Consider the following 19,483-nt stretch of genomic DNA (forward strand, 5'->3'; position numbering starts at 1 on the left):
TTGTAAACACAAACTCCCTGGACCAGATAGTCAATACACCAACCAGGGGTGCAACCATACTGGATCTAGTCCTCACTAATACGGGAGAGTGCTGCACATCCCATAATGTAATGTCTTCCCTGGTAAGGTCAAACCACAAAATGGTCTCCTTTGAAGTAAAAATAAAACCTGGACCCCCAGCTCAACCGGGAATATTCAGGAACTATTCTAAGGCTAACCTCCTGCTATTAAGTGAGAACCTGACAAAATTTCAAGCCCCTATAAACCCTGAGAACATTTATTCCTATGCATAACTGTTCACAGAAACTTTGTACAAGCATGTTAATAGCTACATAGAGGCAGCTTCACCCACCAGGAAGAAGTACAGAACTAACTCCAAAAAAACAAGCCGCTCTGGTCGAATCACAAAATTAATTGGATGTATAACAGGAGGAAGAAAACCATGGCAAAAGTTAGGAGGTGCAGCATCCAGCAGGATAAAAGCACTCTTGTCAAACTAAACAACCAACTCAGAGGGCAAGCAAAGTTTACCAAAGCCAAATTTGAGGTAAGTTTGGCCTCCCAGGCCAAGGACAACCACAAAGCATTCTTTAGCTATGTCTGCATCCTCAAAGGCAATACACAATTGTGTGCAGACCTCATTGTAAATGCAGCCAACTATATTGAGCTATACTGAGCCAGAAGATACAGCAACCCTCTTGGCTGATAAATTCAGCTCCCTCTCAACCTTCTCTCAGGAAATATCATCAAATATAACTCCCCCTACTATCACTAAGAAACAGGTCCTTAATGCTCTCTCTAAGACCAAGAAAACTGCATCAATGGGCCCAGACAATATCCCAGGATGCCTTCTAAATAGGATGAAACATGACCTATCAGGGCCTCTGCAATTACTATTTAACTGTAGCCTCCAAACAGGCTTCATGCCTCATGAATGGAGAAAGGCAACAGTCAACCCTATGCACAAAGGGGGGTCATCTACAGACCTTGGAATCTACAGCCCCATAAATCTCACTAATCTTATATATAAAGCCATGGGAAGAATTATCATGGAGATGATCAACAGAGATATAGTAAACCTCCAGACACTGGAACCAACCCAGTTTGGTTTTGACAAGGGCAAATCATGCCTACTCAACCTGGTGGACTTCTTTGAGAAGGTCACCAAAGCGATGGATGAGGATGAAATCATTCACGCTGCCTACCTTGACTTGGCCAAGGCATTTGATACAATACCCCACCCAGGCATTGTTGACAAACTCAAGAGGTTAAGCTCAAACCCACATGTTACCAAGTGGATAGCAACTGGTTCACAGACCGGACCCAGGAAGTTAGAATTGGGGAGTCCACCTCTACAAAGAGGCTAGTCACAAGTGGAGTCCCTTAGGGATCAGTCCTTGGACCACTCCTTTGTGGCATTTACTTCTCAGAAGTCAAGGCCAATGTCAGTGGTCTCTGGCTGACTAAATTTGCAGATGATTGCAAATTAGGAGCTCTCATTGAATCTCACACTGACACAAATGTTCTCCAGGAGGGTTTGACACAGACAAACAACTGGTGTCAGAGCCATGGACTAAAACTAAATGCCAAGAAATGCATAATAGTATCCTTTGGGAAGTCATCCATCCCTGGTAATTATCATATTGACAGCACACCCCTTAGAGTTGACCCAGTAGTCAGGGACGTAGGGACACACATAGATAGTTATCAAGCCTTTGATCATCACGTCTACAGTGGTGAGGAAATCATTCTATGTTGCTCAACTTATAATCAAAGGTATTGCATCTAAATCCAAGGAAGTCATTGTTCCACTGTATTTGGCATTCATAAGACCTATCATTGAGTATGATGTCCCCTTTGGTATGTACCTAACCAGGCATATCCAACAAATGGAACATCCACAGAGGTTCCTCACTAAAAGAATACAGGGCATAAGTAATATGTCCTATGCAGACCACCTCAAGGTCCTATCCCTGTATTCTGTCTCCTACAGGCTTTTGAGGGCAGCTCTACGCCTGGCATACAGGGCATTGTCAGAGTCCACTCTGATGGACCTCCTGCATAACCACAAAACAAGCAGTGCCAGAATTACCCGTTCTAAAGACTTAAACCTTGCCTGTGATATAAACAGGACCTGCTGGAGATAGAGGTATATATATCCCAGAGACAATCCCGTCTATGGAACAGGCTCCTCATCCATGTGAAGCAGAGTTCCTCCCTAACCCAATTCAAGTGCAACTTGGACAATTGGATGGGAAATCGGAAATTCATCCCTGGCTTGGCACCTATGTCTCTAATGCAAACAGGTAACTTGTAAATGGTTCGTCTCCCAAGCTCATGCTTATACTTATCAAGGGTATCAGAACTTGTCAGAGATTTGGGATGCATGGCTAGGCTTAAAAAGGCCCTTGTGGTCATTGCTCTAGTAAACACCTATAAACCTATACACTTATTAACAAATCTGTTATAGAGGATACTGTATCCCCTTGCTGGAAAAGAGTCTTTTTTTTCCCCACATCCTTGGACAACTATCTTAATTCCTCCAGTTTCAAAAATCAACAGAGAAATTTATCTATATACAACATATAGAGTGTCTTCCAAAAAAAAATTATCAACTTGCTATCACACAAGCAAAGGAGAATTAGACCTACTTAGGGAAGTAGCACATTCTGACAGAATACATTTGTGGTAAACATCCCAAAGGAAAATTTGTAGCAGGAATATTCTTGGACTTATTGAAAGCTTTCAATACAGTCTCACAGCAAACATATTTAGACTCTCAAGACCATGGGTTTCTTATTTGGCACTATTAGATGTTTTAGTATCTACCTAGAAAACAAGTCAAAAGCAATTAAATGAAGCTATGTTAGTTACGAACAGTGCTGTATTGTTGTGGGTGTCCTCTGTGTTTCAGTACATGGTGTACTTCTTTTTACCATCTTTGTGAACAACACAGTTCTCAACACAGACTATGTGAAACTCATCCGGTAAAGACATTACTCCATCTGCTATTTCCATATCTACAAACACATCCTCCTCCATTTTCTGTAATCATCTTTGCTCACAATCAAGACATGGCTAAATTGTATCAGTCTGCTCCAGAATGCTTCAAACACAAAAATAATGCTTTTCATTCCTAAAGCCTCCCCCAGCTGCCACATCCCAAGCTCATCTTGACCCAATTTATGCTCGGTTTGTTAGCCTAATCCATATCATCTCAATCAATCTCAACCCCAACTGCAGAAGAAGACACAACTAAGACTCTTGATACTATTCTTCATAATCAATTTAATTTACCATATACATAACATAAAAGGCAAAAACTAATTTCATTTAGGCAAATTATATGGACAAAATATTTCTTAACACCCAAAGCCAATCTCCACAGCTACAGTTCACCAATTATCTTGTCTCATATACACATCTCAGCATTTCAAAGCAAACTGAAGCAAGCATACAATAGGATCACCCCTTATTATTTCTGGACTGAATAGAGATACCAACTGCTGTCTCCTGCAAGATCTAGGCTGGCTTGAATTTTACCTCTGAAGCCAATAATCAAATAAAGGTTTCAAATCAAAAATAAATTTGAGATTGTCATGCTCTCCAAAAGTGTGTGCCCTTCACTTCACAGTGGACTGAAATTTCATTCTGAATTTTTTTTAATTTTCATGAAATTTGAACTGATGTTCAAAGAAATGACACAGAACCAAAAAAAGAATACATGATGTACAAATCAGCTAGTAACTTCCCCTTGTAGGATCAACACAGGGCAACAAATGGACTTGTACAGAGGTATATTGGAGCTTACTGGGGCTCCATTTCCAAAAGATAGGCAGTAGTCCAAAACAAACTTAGCTTAGAAAACAAATGACAGTCACTTCCATAAACCAGTACCAAAACAGCAAACTGTTTCCACCTGTTTTAAGGACAGAACCTACTAGATGGGTTTCCCAATATCTAACTAACAAACTGACTCATGGGGTATCCCAAACCTGGGTACAACAGTGTATTCAGGAAGCTAGCATAGTTTATCCTTAATTTATCCATTTAATAATGGAAAAAGTGAAGTGTGTCAAAGAACCCTTTCTGATATAACCTAGAAAATGTAATACAAAACACAGTGAGCAAGCACTTCAGCAGGAAAACCACATTAGCAACAATAAAAATTCAACTTGAGCAAAAACAGTACATATAATGCATACATATGCAGCATAACACAGGGCTCAGTTAATGTACTAAGCTGAGGGATAACTAATGACGATTAACAAGAGAATACAAAACTATGCATCAGTAAAACAAATTGGATAATATACTACTGTCTTTGCATGCACAGAAAACCATCTTCACTTGCCCAAGGATCAACAAATTTAGACAGCATGCATCCATGATGAGCATAGTCACATGAATACACTGACGGCCTCTGAATCAGGAAACAATGGGAAGTAGGGAAAGTTATACTTAGGCCAAAATGGGGCCAGAAGAATCAAATGTATTCCCTTTCTGCATGCTTTGAGAAGGACCTACTGAATCAGGAGAGAAAGGAAGAAAGGCAAAAAACTTTTTTTTCTGAAACACTGAATCTAATCAAAAATCTCAAAGCTGTGATTCAAACTAAATCAGTCTGGCGATGCAGTACAAAGGGCTAATGTTAAAAGGTGCTAATGTATGTAATCTGGTACCCCTACATTTGAGTCTTTCAGTTTCCATTTACAAAACCACAGAACTCTGAACAAGTCATTTTAACCAGATGGTGTTCATGTTACACCCTTGGGTAAAGAAATATTTGGAAGCTACACTTACAAAGTTAAACTAACACAGTAATAATTTCAAATCTTGGAAGCGTAGAAGGTTTTGTTAGCAACAAAAAGAAGCTATGTACTCACCGTAACATTATCTGTGTTGCCCATTTTCATTCTTCCTCCACTGTTGGGTTCAGATCCAATCCTTGGATCTGACTCCGCCGCTTCTTCCACCTTGTGGAACACTGAAACTCCCCAGCTCCTTCCTTTACCCATAATGCCCTAGTCACCTAATATACCTCGTATCTCATTTGCTGCCCCTATACCTGCAAAGCAATAAGAGATTATGATATAACAGAATCTGGGACTCAAACAAAGCAACAGCAGTTCCTGCAGTATCCTTCAATCTTGGGGGTTGCTGGGAGGGAAGCTGAGGAAGAATGAAAATGGACAACACATGGAACGTTATGATGAGTACATAACTTTTTTATCTGAGGTCGTCATTTTCATTCATTCCCAATTTTTGGGATACAGTCCCCAGCTACCTAAATCCTGGGAGGGCACTAAGGAAGGATATTCCTGACAGTAGCAGAGCCAAAGACTGCTCTTCCCCAACAGACCAGATCCAATTTGTAATGAACAATAGATGTATGAGAATTAGCCTAAGTTGCGGCTGCACAAACATCGCTCAAGGAAGTTCTAGACAAAAAAGCTTAAGAAGTTGCCACATATCTGGTGGAATGGGCTTTTGGTAGTTTTGGCAAAGGCAAGCCCACTTTTTCGTATATAAATGTAAGACAATCAGTCAACCATTTGGCCAAAGTCACTTTAGAAACTGGTTTGGCTAAATTTGATTTTGAAAAGGAAACAAATAATTATTCAGATTTCCTCAAATTTTTGGTTCTGTGAAGATAGAGACGTAATTGTCTGTGAACATCCATCCAATAGGTGTAACATAGATTCTCCTTTATTTGAGAAATTTGCAAGAAGACTGCAAAGTCGATAACCTGATTAATATTGGATTCTGCCACCACTTTATGTAGGAAGGAAGGATTGGTCCATAAAGATACTCTATCCTTGTGAAAAATCAAATAAAGAGGTTTAGATGATAGGGCCTGTAGTTCTGATACCCTTCTGGCAGATGTAATAGCAACCAAGAAGATACTTTTCCAGGTCAAAACTTTTAGTTCACACTTAGCTGACAGTTCAAAAGGGGGTTGGGTTAAGGTCTGCAAAACAATATTTAAATCCCACGGAGGAGTGGGATCCTTTAACAAAAGTCTAAGTAGGTATGTTCCTCAGAGAAAGGTTTTGCAAAGTTTGGATGATACCAATGTTGAATTATTTACTCCTACATGAAAATTAGAAATGGCTACCAATTGTACTATTGCAGTTTATGAGCTATCTCCTTCACTGAAAACAGCATCTAAAAAATCAAGAACCTTAGGAACTGTAACTGAAAAGGGATCTAAATTCTTTTCATATGCCCAAAATACAAATCTTTTCCATTTACTTTTATAAAATTTTCTAGTGGAAGCTTTGTGGGATGATAAAAGAATATTACAGACAAGGGGAGGAGAGCCTGGACTGTCTAATAATTAATGGAACTGGTGAAACCACTGGTCAACCTGAGTCCTAAAATGTCTAGATGAGTCATGGCTGTCGGGTGAGACAGTACGTCTGGAGCTGGATCCAGAAACCAAAGTGGATGTACAAGATGAGGCCAAAGGAAGGGAAACCAGATCTGATAAGGCCAGTAAGGTGCAATGAGGACAACTGTGCTCTTCAATCAAGATGCTTTCTGAAGAAATTTGGGAGTGAGGGGAATTAGAGGGTAAGCATTAAGGAGAGCAGAGGGCCAAACATGAAGTACAGCATCTCTTGGGGATTCCCCCACTGGGGGGGGGGGGAATCAGGGCAAATAACCTGCTGCACTTGTTGTTGTGGGGAGATGCAAAGAGATAGCAACAATGTTGACCCCAGAGACAAAAATCTTTTCAGCCATGTTCATGCTGAGACCACTCGTGAGGAATTAGAATCAACCTGCTTAAATTGTCTGCAATCAAGTTGGACTTCTCCGGAATGTGCATTGCTATCATAAAATGTTTGGATGACATTGTTCTCATAGCTTCTCAGCAGAGAGGGTAAGATTGGATTCCCCCTTGCTTGTTGATATACTAGACCACCGATATACTGCCAAGTCTGAATTGCAACAGTCCTGGCTGGGAGTGTGTCCTGGAAGGCCTTCAACACTAGGATGACAGCTCCCATCTCCAGGACATTGACATGTGTGTGTTCGCCTCTTCAGGGAACCATGTGCCTTGGACTGTCCCTCCCAAGAAGTGCCCCCTACCCACTCTTAGAGGCTTCCGTGGTCACTGTGGCCTTGGGTTGATGGGGAACAAAGGGGTGGCCTTCTTGTATTTGTTTGGAATGGATCCATCACAGAAGACAATTTTTGCAAGCTTGTGTTATTTTGATTTGACTGGATAAAAGCGATAGGAGCATAGACCCCTGAATTGTGAGTGCCTACTGAAGGATACTCATATGGTACCTTGCTAGCGGTACAAAAGTGATTTCCGCTGACATGAATCCCAATGCTTGAAGACGAGCTGAAAGAGGAGAGATTTGAAAGATATTTTTGACCTGGAATTGAATTATTTGGATCCAGGACAGAGGAAGAGAAGCTATTTGAGTGGTCTTACTGAACAAAGCACCTATAAATTCCAATATCTGAGTTGGCTCGAGTTGAGATTTGTTGTAGTTGACAGAGATTCCCAGACAAGAGCATAACTGGAGTAAGTAGTCCTGAGCTTGAAATACAAGATGCCTGGTCAGAGCAGTTATGAGCCAGTCATCTAGATATGGAACACCCAGAATCCCTACAGTCTCAAGTGAGCCACAGCTACCGCTATACACTTGGTAAACACCTGGTGGCTGTGGTGAAAGAGAAGGGCAGTGCTCTGAATTGGTAATGACTGGTTCCAAGCCAAAAGCATAGATATCTCATGGACCATCTGTTCATTTTTATATGATAGTACATATCTTGAAGATCTAATGAGAACATCCAGTAGTCGTTGTGCAGAAAACGCAGAAAGGACTGAACTGTGACCATCTGGAAATTTGTATACTGAACTGATCAATTTAGTTTGTTGAGATCCAAGATTGCTCTCCAGTCCCCTGTTTTCTTTGGCACTAAAAAGAATCTTGAATAAGTTCCAGACTTTTTCTGGTCTGGAGAGATCTTTTGGATGACTCTTTTTTTTCTAGCAGCTTGTTACTTTTTAGTGCTGTTGCTTCCCTCTGATTGGGTGGAACATTGGGGATTTTTCTTGGTACCAGTGGGCTGGATGGGAAAATGATATCATGTAACCTCTGGATATTATCCTCTGCACTCAAATCTTTTGTAATTTCTAATCAGGCTCTCTGGTGCATGGATAAATGATCCCTGACTGCCTCCAGAGCTGGACAGTCAGGCCTGTTTTCAGAAGCGTTGACGGGATCTGTCAGAGAAAGTACCCCTAGATCCCTGATTATGCGGACCATCTCTGCCATTTGAATTCCCTCCTCTTCCCCTGGGGGAACTGACAAGTGGATCATGGAAGAGACGCTAAGAAATTTTGAACCACATTTACCATCCACCTCGCTAGTTACTAGAAAAGATGTGTTGAACCCGCCACCTGTGAGGTGCTTCAGCTGTATGTGAGGTAAGCAGCATGGAGGAGTATGAAATGGACTGAATGGTAGCAAACTACAAGGATAAAGTGCTCTCTGCCTCAAAGGATGTGGAACCAGAGAGGGATTTGGAAAATTCTTTAATCAAATCCATCTGAAGTCTCATAAAATATGCCAAGTAATTCAGTATCCTAAGAACAAAGGTTGCTATAGCATAGGCATGTTTCCCAAATCTGTTCAGCGCCCTAGACTCTTTGTTAAGGTGGTGGACAGAGGAACATTGTTCTGCCAGTTACTTCTTGGTGGCCGTCGCCATGACCATGGCATCAACTGGAACTCCCTTACTCCAAAAAAAATTATATCCCTAGGTGGCGCCAAGATTCTATATGGTCTCTTAGAGATAGGCTCTATCATTTCAGGTTCCTTCCACGCCCAGTGAGAGAACAAATCAATGAGCTCATTGGTGGGCGGAGTCACCAAGGAGGTAGATGAGCCAGTCCCAAAGGCCTCCAGGAAAAATGACACCACTTGGAAAGGGTTATGGGGGACCAACCACCCCTTTGTTTAAAGAGCTAAGATATGTCCAAATGAGATGTCATCGGGTGGTGAACTGGGGGACCCTTCCCCTTCATCAAAGTCAATGTCCTCTGTGACAGACTCTTGCACCAAGTCTAAGTGTCTCCTTTTACAATTCCTCTTCCTAGGAACTTCTTTGGTGGGATGATCCGTGTCAGAAGAGATTACTATAGCCTGCTGGTTTGTCTGGAGACTGGTTTGGGCTGGTTGTTCCAATGGAGCAGATGGTTGAGGCTCTGGACGCAGAACAGTCTGAAACTGGGTAGTCAGAACTGAAGATGGTAGAGGAGTCCAAACTCTGGGAACAGAGAAAGCTCTCTCCTCTACCTCGAACGTAGAATGCCTCAAAGAAAAAGACACCGACAGATCCAATAAGACATGTTCATGGACCATCAGCTCCCTTTGCCTCGAAGGCAAACTACTAGAGGAAGGAGTTGGAGCAGAGCTGTCCAGCGCCGAAGCTCTGAGGGGCAGAGATGGCTCCGCAGAGTCATCCGGTTCCAAAGTGCTCAGCACTGGACCCCTCAAAGACACCATCAGAGTCGAAGATGCCAACATTTTCAGATCCGAGTGGATGACTCTATGACTTTTGCATCCGATGGCTCTGAAACCAATGGCTGGATTGGAGATCGAGCTAATGAGGGAGGAGTAGTACTGACAATGGTCTCCGATAGGGTCAGAGCCAGAAGAACTCCCATCTGAATCTGCGTCCTGAAGAACTTTCTCATCATCCTGTCCACATCAGCTTCCATAAGACTCTTGGAAGATTGAATGGATGAGGCCATGGATGAAGGTCTTGAATGGTGTTGGGGCGATGTAAAAAAAAAAGGTGGTGGGAGCCAAGAGGTGATCGGATCTAATATTATCAAAGGTGAATGGATCCATGGAAACCTTTCTGCTTCGAAGAAGGTTCTGAAGATGAAGCCGAAAGAGCAGATGTTGTTGGCTCTGGAGATCTTTCCGAGATTCTCTAGTTTGAGAATCTCCTCTCTTATCAGTTATTTTGGGGGGGGTGGAGCACCAGAGGTTGCTGAAGCAGTTTGAAAAGGCAGAATTTGCTTATTTTTTCTATTAATGAAATTAAACTCCTTACAGGTGTTACAATCAGCATCAAGGTGAGTAGGCCAAAGACTCTGAATGTGTACCCTAGTTGGGAATTTTGTGGCCACAGGCCAAATACTTTAAGGGACAGTAATACCAACTATGATATTCAAGAATATGCAATACAGTAAGCTAATAAAAACAGAAAAAAAGAAAGACATTTAGAGATAACTTCCTAAATGTTATACAGGTTAGAAAGGAGAGGAAAGATTATACATATATATATATATATATATATATATATATATATATATATATATGTATATATATATATATATATATAATTATAACAAGGAAAACTTCTTACTTAATAAAAATATTATAAAACAACTTGAGAGTTTATGGTGACCAGTTCCGAATGCTGTGGGGGCAAAAGAGATCTGAGGTATGTTAAGTGACCACGGCATATGAGTAAAGGGAGGTGCACAAGAGTTTCAGTGTTCCAGTTAAGTCAGATACGAGGACTGGATCCAAAACCCAATAGTTGAATGAATGAAAATGACAACATCAGATGAGGTATTCTAATTTGTAATACTTGAGCGCTGAATAAAATTGGGGAGAACCTTAATGTGATATTCTTAACTGCAAGACCTTGCTTAAACATCTAAATTCTTGTTTTCTTAAATGAATATAAATCTTACCCCATGTCCACTGCATTTTCTTTGACACTCCTCCACTTGAAACATAGTTGCACTTTGGCATTTTCTGTCGATACAAGCCTACATTTCAATGGAAAAAGAAACACTTAAGATATTTAGGTCTAAACTGTGTAGATATAAGCTACTGAACTCTTTCACTGAATGTTTCTCTTATATGTATAGACACACATACCTTCTCAGATATCCATGTTATTGTACAATTGCTCTTGAAGCATTTAATACCTTAGGTGTAATATATTCCAACATCATATTTTATTACTTCAACATTTTGTCAGTGTAATGTTTGTTTCTTGAAGGTCCAATATTACTGTCTCATGAATACTACCTGCCAAGTAAAACATATTTACAGTGTGACTCAGTGGTTACTATTACTGCCTCACAGCCCTTGAGTTCAGGGTGTGGTACACATTTGTTATCACTGTTTGTGTGCACCTGTACAATCTCCCTGCACTTTCAGGTATTTTCTCTGTGCACTCTGCTTTCTTCCCATATCCCAAAACAGACTGACTAGTTGACTACAAACTGCCCAACGTTATATTACATTTAACTTTGCCTTGTGGCTTAGCTCATGGCTTGAAGTGGTCTGCAATGGGATCAGGGTACTAACTGAGTTAACATATGAATTTAAAAAAATTCTTTGTATGTTAAGGGTGAACTTCTTCAAAATCAATTCAAGTCATTGTATAAAGCAAATACAGTAGGGAGATGATACAAGTTCCAAGTCATTTGTTCCTGAATTTTTATGCAGTGTGCTGTTAAATGTTTGGGGCAATACTGTCAGTTTTGCTGTTACATCTTCCTATTTGGCTGAAGAACTACAGGTAATCCTATGCAGGATGGGCAAGGGGCTGCCATCCCGCTATGTGGTTCCAGTGTGTGCATATGCATGCACTGATGTAGACATTCCTACAAGCTGGTTTCTCTGTGTGTTTTCAGCTATACTTACATAAGTAGGTGCCTGGGTGGTTATCTGCAGGTTGGAGGTCAGCCATGCATGGAATACTACCACCGATACAGCATTTTTTTAATCTTTATTAAATCACAAATAAAATGATGTCACAGGTACACATAATTAATATAAAAGAAAACAAACCTTACTAACTTTTTTCATGTAGTAAACACATTTGCTTTAACAATTATCATTCATTCTGACATTACACAAATAGTTCAATTCCTTCCTTCCCTTAAACCTTACTCCTCCTGAACTTTATTCTACATGCATTGTTTCCATGTACCTATTTTTTATGTAATTAGTTTTTTCCTTTTTTATAAAGATTCCCACCGCTAGTTCTTTTATCTCTTTGACAATATTCAGTACTTTATCCAACTGGCTTAAACTTTGATTCACAGTTTCAAGTAATTCACTTTTTGCAACCAGAAAAGTACAGTTGTGTAAATTCTTACCACAATGGTAGATGTCCTTGCCTTCACTGCAGCAGTATTCATTACTGATGAGATTCCCTGCTATGAAGGCCATCGTCCGGCCAGTGTACCAAAGTCTACTACTGCTTTAAGGTACGCTGAACGTCACCTACGCACTCCTCATGTACCCCAGGGCATGAAGGTGATGTTCAGGTGTAACATCTTCAGAACTGACTGACCCAGTAGGAACAGCAGTCAAAGGAAAACCAAAGAAAACCTGCACATCCAGGAAGTAAAAAAGACTAGGGGGATGGAGGAAGGGAGTGAATACTGCAGCGGCGAAGGCAAAGACATCTACAGTAATGGTATGATTTTTACACGACTGTGCTATGTCCTTACATTCACTGCTGCAGTATTCTTTACTGATGGGAGAGTGCCAAAGCTCAAGAAGAAACCTAGGAGAAGGAAGCAGTAGCAGAGCATTTTAAGAAGCCATGAAAAATGGCATTAGCAAAACCAGCTCTAATGTGGCTGTCCTGCTTAATTGATCCCAGACAGCACTCTACTGAGATGGGAAGTATGAAACCCTCAGGGTCATAACGGACTATGATAACTGCCCATGTGTGCCTGGCCAGTGTGGAAAGAGGATGGAAATGGGTTCCCCCTGCCTGTTGATGTACCACATCAACTGGTATTACCTATTACTAGGTGCAAGACCCTGCTCACCAGATTGGCTTGAAAGCCCCAAGAGCCAGGAACACTTCACAGGCTTCATCTTTCTTCAAGCAAGAGAACAAGAAGATGTCCTCTGAAAAGAAATGGCTGCTTTGTTTCCAAATTCTTCTAAGGTACCACTGTCATTTTCAAATGCAGTCTCACCAGCTGACTAATAATGATTATCAATGCCATCTATATTAGTGTCTTCAGGAATTCTCTTGATGGCACACAATCCCTTATGATCACATGTAGGATAAACACCTTTTGCTTGTGTGTCCAATAGTGCACCCAGAAAGACTACTGCACTTTAAGGGACCAGAAGGGACCTGGGAAGATCACAGAGAATTCTACGTCCTGAGAACAAATCAGAATGTAAGTTAGTATCCTTTGCAAATCCTCCTGAGACTGGGTCAGGGTATGGCAACTGTCCATATAAGGGTATATATGGATGAAGCTGGTTCTGTAATAGGTATCACTGGGACCAGAATTTTTTGAATGCCCTGGGTGCAGTAGCTAGCCCAAACAGCAAGCAGGTGAACTGCTAGTGGGATCCCTCCACAATGAGTCTGAGAAAGTGCTTGTGGTCTCTGCATATTGAAATATGCATGTAGGCATCCTTCAGATCCAGGGCTACCCATCGGGGCCCAAGAGAACAGGGGGTAAGAGGCTATGCAAGGCTTGCATCTTAAGCTTTGAAGTCTTTTGGGCATTTAGGAATTGTTTAGACTGACAGGTGAGGATAGGCCCCCAAGGCCACTTTTTTCTTGGCAGCAGAAAAAGCCCTTGAATAATAACTCATGCCTGTCTCTTCCCACAGGACTCTCTGTATTACTGTTTGCTGCAACAGTGATTCCAGGAGATGTAGCATCACGTCATTAGTCTTTTGGCACAAGTGGCTTTCCATTACATTTCCAAAGAGACAGGAACTGCAGTAGGCATCCTTGAGGTACAATATGTAGCAATCATTCTTCCCCAGTGATTGTGCTGTACTTCTGTGAAAAAAAAGCGCTAGATGTCCCCCATTTGAGATCTACTCGGAATGGGGAGGATTAAGGAAGGGAGATGGGGTGGAATTTGAAGTAAGGGGAGAAATGGGACTATAATTACTGTTGTGCAGTTTGGCGTCATTATAAGGGTCAGTATTTGGATAGACAATTCTATTATGCTTGAATATGGCTGGAAGTAATAGTCATTTCACTAATTTCATAGCTTTACTTTTCTCCTCCAGTGCCTTAGAAGTCCATCCAAACAGCAACTCCATTTCCAATATGGCAACATCTGGCAGGGGCTGAATTGTTAGCCAGACATGTCTCTTAGTCACAGACCTCACATCAACAACCCTGGATGCTGTATTCTTAGCATCATAACCACATTTAATTGTATGTCGGCCCACCTGGATAGCTGTCTGGGCAAGTCTGACTAGTTTTCTCTTCAGCTGCACCTGGGTGATCTCCCCAGATATGTCCACCATCTGCTGGAAGATTTGTTTCTAGTACTTAAATATGGATCTGACCGTTTACAGCTTTGAAGGCCAGGGCTACTGAAGTGTAAAACTTATTCCCCAAATGGTCTCAGATGCTACTCTCATAGTCATAGAGAAAAGTTTCTGAGCAGGAATCACCTTTCACCTCTAGTAGTATCCATGAACACCACAGCAAGCTCTACAACTGGATTTTTACAAAGTCCTTAAAAGGTTTTGGGACACTATAAAAATGGAAAGACTTCCAGGGGGCAGGGAAATGGGAGAGTGGTTCCAGGGATGCAGTGTTGAAAATGGCCACAAATGCCTCAAAAAGGGATTGCAAGTGGCTTGGGTTGCCTACTTAGCCTCTCATTTGCAGTAGTTTCTCGTTAAAGACAGGGTCTCTCCAAATGGCATATTTTCTGGGAAAGCAGAAAATAATTTGTTTTACTTTAAGCATATAAATATATATATAAATAGTATTGCTCAACAACTTTTTCTCATTTGATGGTAAATATTACCTTCAACTAACTGGTGTTGCCATGGGTTCAGCATGCGGAGGGGCATTTGCTAATGCAGTTATGGCACACTGGGAAAAAAGTTTGTATTTCAGTCATCATACCATCCTCACATCAAAATGTTCCATAGATACCAAGATGATATTGGTTTGATAAGGGGTGGCCCCCAGGAACAGTTAGATTCATTTTTACATTATATTAACACCACTACTTCTTTCCTACACTTCACTTGGGTAGTAGACAGCCAATACATGGATTATTTGAATTTTCACCTTTTCAAAGACGTAACCAATAGTATGTATGCTACTACCATTCATAGGAAAAAGACGTATTCCAACTCATTTCTTCATTACAGCAGTTCCCATCCTGAGTACCAGAAAAGGTCAGTTAAGGCCCAAATGGTAAGTGCTGCTCAGATGGTATCAAGAGATGAAGATTTAAGTTGGAATTCAATAATTTGAAAAAGATGTTTTTGAAAAGAGCTTATCCAATAGATTTAATTATTAGAATATATGAAGAAGTTATTAGGAAAAGACAGTCTGGACATTTCAAACCTATAGTAGGCTTTTCTTTAGCTGATGAACATCAGCCTGCTAGCCAACATAATCCATTTAATATTATATCACCAGGCTTGATTACCAACCTTCCATTAAGGGAAGATATTAATCATCAAGGAAAAGAAATACCAGTTCTCACTTCTACACATATTTCTTTAGATCACCATATGCACAATAGTAATAGAGAAACTTTTTAAGATCTCTTACAACTACTTATAATGCAGATTCAGATATTTTGAAGATGATCTTCCGGAAAAAACTGGGACATTCTCATGGGGGATGTAGATATCAGGGTTTGTGTAGGAGATGGACCTTGTTTAACATACAGAAAAGGCAGGAACTTAAAAGATCTTTTGAAGAGTAGATACCAGCCGGTCAATCATCAACATTCAGGCACTTGTAAATGTGGTTCCTGCCACTGGTGTCATAAAGTGAAGACGGGTAATTCTTTTGAAATTAATGCTGTAAAATATAAAATCAAAGGCAAATATAATTGTTCTTCCAAGGACTCATATATCTGGCTAAGTGTAATCTATGTCCTGTGTTTTACATAAGCAAAACAGAGGAAATTCAGCCAAAGAATATACGAGCACATGCATGCTATTAGGAAGAACAATTTAAACAACACCTTAGCCAGACATATCAGCATCAATAATGACCATGACTTCTCTTTCATGGCTCTTGATCAAGTAGTCATGGACGATAAGAGACCATATAGTCTCGATTTAGAACTAAAAGCATTGAGATGGCAGATATTATTCAGAGCGCATAAGTGGCCAGGCATTAATGAACTTACCTCTATCACACACGTGTTAAAGCTTAAAGCTTTTCAAAGAAATAAAATTGTGGAAAAGTGATTAAATGTTAGCTAATAATGAATGTCCAAATTTCTATTAAGTATATGTGTATATGTACAAATATATTTCTTAAACTACTGTTTAATTCATTGTTATTAACTTTTCTTGGGATAGAAGGGTTAAACTTTTGGTGATGATTTCAGGACTTTTTTATCCAATTATGCAAGGGCATGCACTATTTAAACATTGTATGTTTTTTATTTAGTTATCTGATGAAGTTTATATTTTACTAAACGGAAGTGCTCACGTTGATTTCTTCTTATTAAAGTTTTTAAATTTTATTTCAAGTCTTTGTTGCGTTTAGTGTTTGGTTTGGGAGGCATCAATCTCTACCTACCCACCTTTCTGAAGTTGGATTTAGTCGTTCGTGGTTTGTTAAGTATCCATTTTGATCCTTTGGTGCTTATAAGGCTGGCATACAATGTCTCATCTTATGGATCTGTCACCATCCCATTAACACCAGGGAGAAAGACATAGCAAGCATCTGCTTCAAGATCACTAAATACAGCTTAGCATAACTATACCCAAACTGAGAAGGAAACCTTCAATATGGCCTAAGCAGTGAAGAAGTTTAATCTGTACTTGCATGGAAAAAGACTCACACTTGCAACAGAGAGGCCTTTAGCCCTTTCAAGGAAATGTGACTTACCAATGACTTCAGAACAGTGCTGGACACTTTTCATAGAAATATACTCATATGGCATTAAATACAAGGGGGCAATATATTATGGTAATGTGAAGCTACATGGGAAGAGGCAGCATCCACTAAATATGCATTACAGCACAACCACTAAACAATTACCAGTGCCAAATGCCCGTGATGAAAGGAGATACTGCCAGCAGAGTTATCCTGAATTTTGTAAAAAAAATATATGTAATTTGTGAATATCAACATGATTTATATAAGATGCTTGTGTTACAACTGCATTAGAACTGTATGTCATGTGTAGAAAAGGTTTTTACAAAGTGCTGTTTGAAGTGTAACCACAGTGTGCCCTACTGGAATAGAGCAGAAATGTACATGCACTATTGTAACAGTTTAAGTGTATATATTTTAATAGTGGAAACTGGAATACAGGAGGTTAAACTTCAGAAAATTAGCTGAAATTAAATTACTTTATGGCTATGCAATAAAATATGGTATCTTTCAGTTTTCAGTGAGCTAGAGACATAATGTCTGTACTAGGGAGCTTTCCGTAAAATCTTCAGAGTGAACTAATTACTGGTTTTGAAATGTGAAAGAACACAATTGTTTTATGACTTCCAGCATCTGCCAAAGATCTGAGGTCTATGTATTTTTACAGGCAGATGTTAAATGCTACCAGCTGCAATTAATGGTTGTTTTGGGCCTGGGGAACTAGAAGTCATATGACAAAAAATGATCATTCTGCAAGGTAGTCCACCAGTATTATTTGAGAAGTCTCTTAGTAAGACAGGGCATTCTGTATTCTGTCTTGGACCTGACAAGAACCATTCACCACAACCCCTGCCTTCCTCTGATGAAGTAAGTTTCTAGGGAATAGTAGCTCTCTTAGATAGAGTCAGGAATATAGCAAAGCTTAGTTTAGCTATGTTTATTTATTTATTTGAGACTGCCTTGCAATGTTGTTTTAAATATTTCCTGTGATTTTGAACTCTGATGTCACTGTGAATATATACCAAGTATTTTCTTGTTGCTTTATTATTTACTATTAAGTATATTTAAACATTTCATCATGGCTGATCTGTGTAGCGATATTTACGTTTTGCGAGTACTTGATATATTTATTTGGTGACACTGTGTGGGCTACTCCTAATAGCCTTGCTCTTGGTCAAATGACCATTTGTATTAATATTAATATTACACAGGAAAATTGGACACACTTTGTTAAGGGCTTTAAAGTAGCTGATAAGGAGATGGCTGATGGCAGTGATAACTAGCTTACAGTCTGGGCAAAAGGGGGCATAGGCAGGAAACCTGTGCCAGCCTTTCCCTGGTGTGTGTGTGTGTGTGTGTGTGTGTGTGTGTGTGTGTGTGTGTGTGTGTGTGTGTGTGTGTGTGTAAATCAAACATCAAAGAGTGTGCGTGTCAGCTACTTGGGCAGGGACATGAAGCAATGGTTGGAAAGACAGGGTGCTGGAGGTCTTGGCTTGGTCACTCAGCTGAGATCTCAACTCTATAGCTGTGCCAATGGGGAGTCTTATTGGGGATCTGGAGGAAGACGGAGAAACCAGCACCGGACTGACCATCGTCTCTGTGTGCTCTTAAGGGAAGTTGCACTTGATGCAGAGAGCTGCATCTTGAAATACTGTGTTGTTGTTTGTCTTTTCGGCTTTTCCCGGTTAGGGGTTGCCACAGCGGAATTCCGGTCCGCTAGTCGATTTTTAAGGTGCCGAGTTGCCAGCCCGACGCCCAACCTTCAGCAAAGGCACGCCCATTCACGCATGTCTTTCGGAGGCCACTCGACTGCGGGGAAGACATGCAGACTCCATACAGAAGGCACTCCAGCTGAGAATTGAACAGGAGAACCTCTTGCTGTGAGGCAACAATGCTACCGCTGTACCACAGCGGATTGTGTACCTGTTATCCTCCCAGTGTACATCCCCCATTGTTGCCAGTGGTGAGGATTGAGGCTCCTTGATTACTGGTCCAGTGGTGGGTCGTCACAGCCCTATTCCAAAAAGAAACTATAAACAGTACAGTGCTGCTCAAGGTATGTGAAATTGTCATAAAAGGATGACACAAAGAAGACAATGTGCTATACTCTGCATCTGCTGCTAGTTAAGCTCATCTGTCTGTACATCACAGGCCTCTATTACGGGGGTCCAGATTAGCAAGTCCTTCTAAACTACACACCACAGTGCTGGTCAGTAACTACAAAGTGCACTTGAAAACTTTAATAATGAAGCCTCTTATCTGTAGCTTCATCTGGTGGCTAGGTGTCATCATAGTCAACTCCATTTTTAAATGGGTTTGGGTTGTCGCATCAGTTGGCTAGGTATGGCAAAGTAAATTGAAGATTTAGCAGGAACTTGTATCAGATGTCAATGATCTCAATCGCTCCACTATAAACAAAAGCAGTGAAATAGCACCAATTCAAACTGGTTTCACAGAATCATTCAAGAACACTATTACTACTTGCTGTTGAGAGTTAGCAGTTATTTTTTTCTCTACTTATGGACACCATCAGTAATGGCCATATGTGCTGCAATAGCACATTTACCCTGACTTCACAGGATCATTCTCAGAAAGGTGCTTCTAGCATAATAAACACTAG

General features: G+C 40.5%; 1 protein-coding gene across 7 annotated transcripts in view; it reads right to left on the reverse strand.

The window, feature by feature from the left end:
- ADAM15 (ADAM metallopeptidase domain 15) overlaps positions 1-19,483 on the reverse strand; it is a 1,588,574-nt gene that overhangs the window by 439,921 nt on the left and 1,129,170 nt on the right. For all 7 annotated transcript variants that reach the window (XM_044080074.1, XM_044080071.1, XM_044080076.1 and 4 more), the window contains exon 17: positions 10,736-10,813. In XM_044080074.1, coding sequence (XP_043936009.1) covers positions 10,736-10,813 — 78 coding nt within the window. The remainder of the gene's footprint in view (positions 1-10,735; positions 10,814-19,483) is intronic.

The sequence above is a fragment of the Protopterus annectens genome, chromosome 8.part0 (assembly GCF_019279795.1).
Source record: "Protopterus annectens isolate FY-2018-M chromosome 8.part0, PAN1.0, whole genome shotgun sequence".
NCBI lineage: Eukaryota > Metazoa > Chordata > Ceratodontiformes > Protopteridae > Protopterus > Protopterus annectens.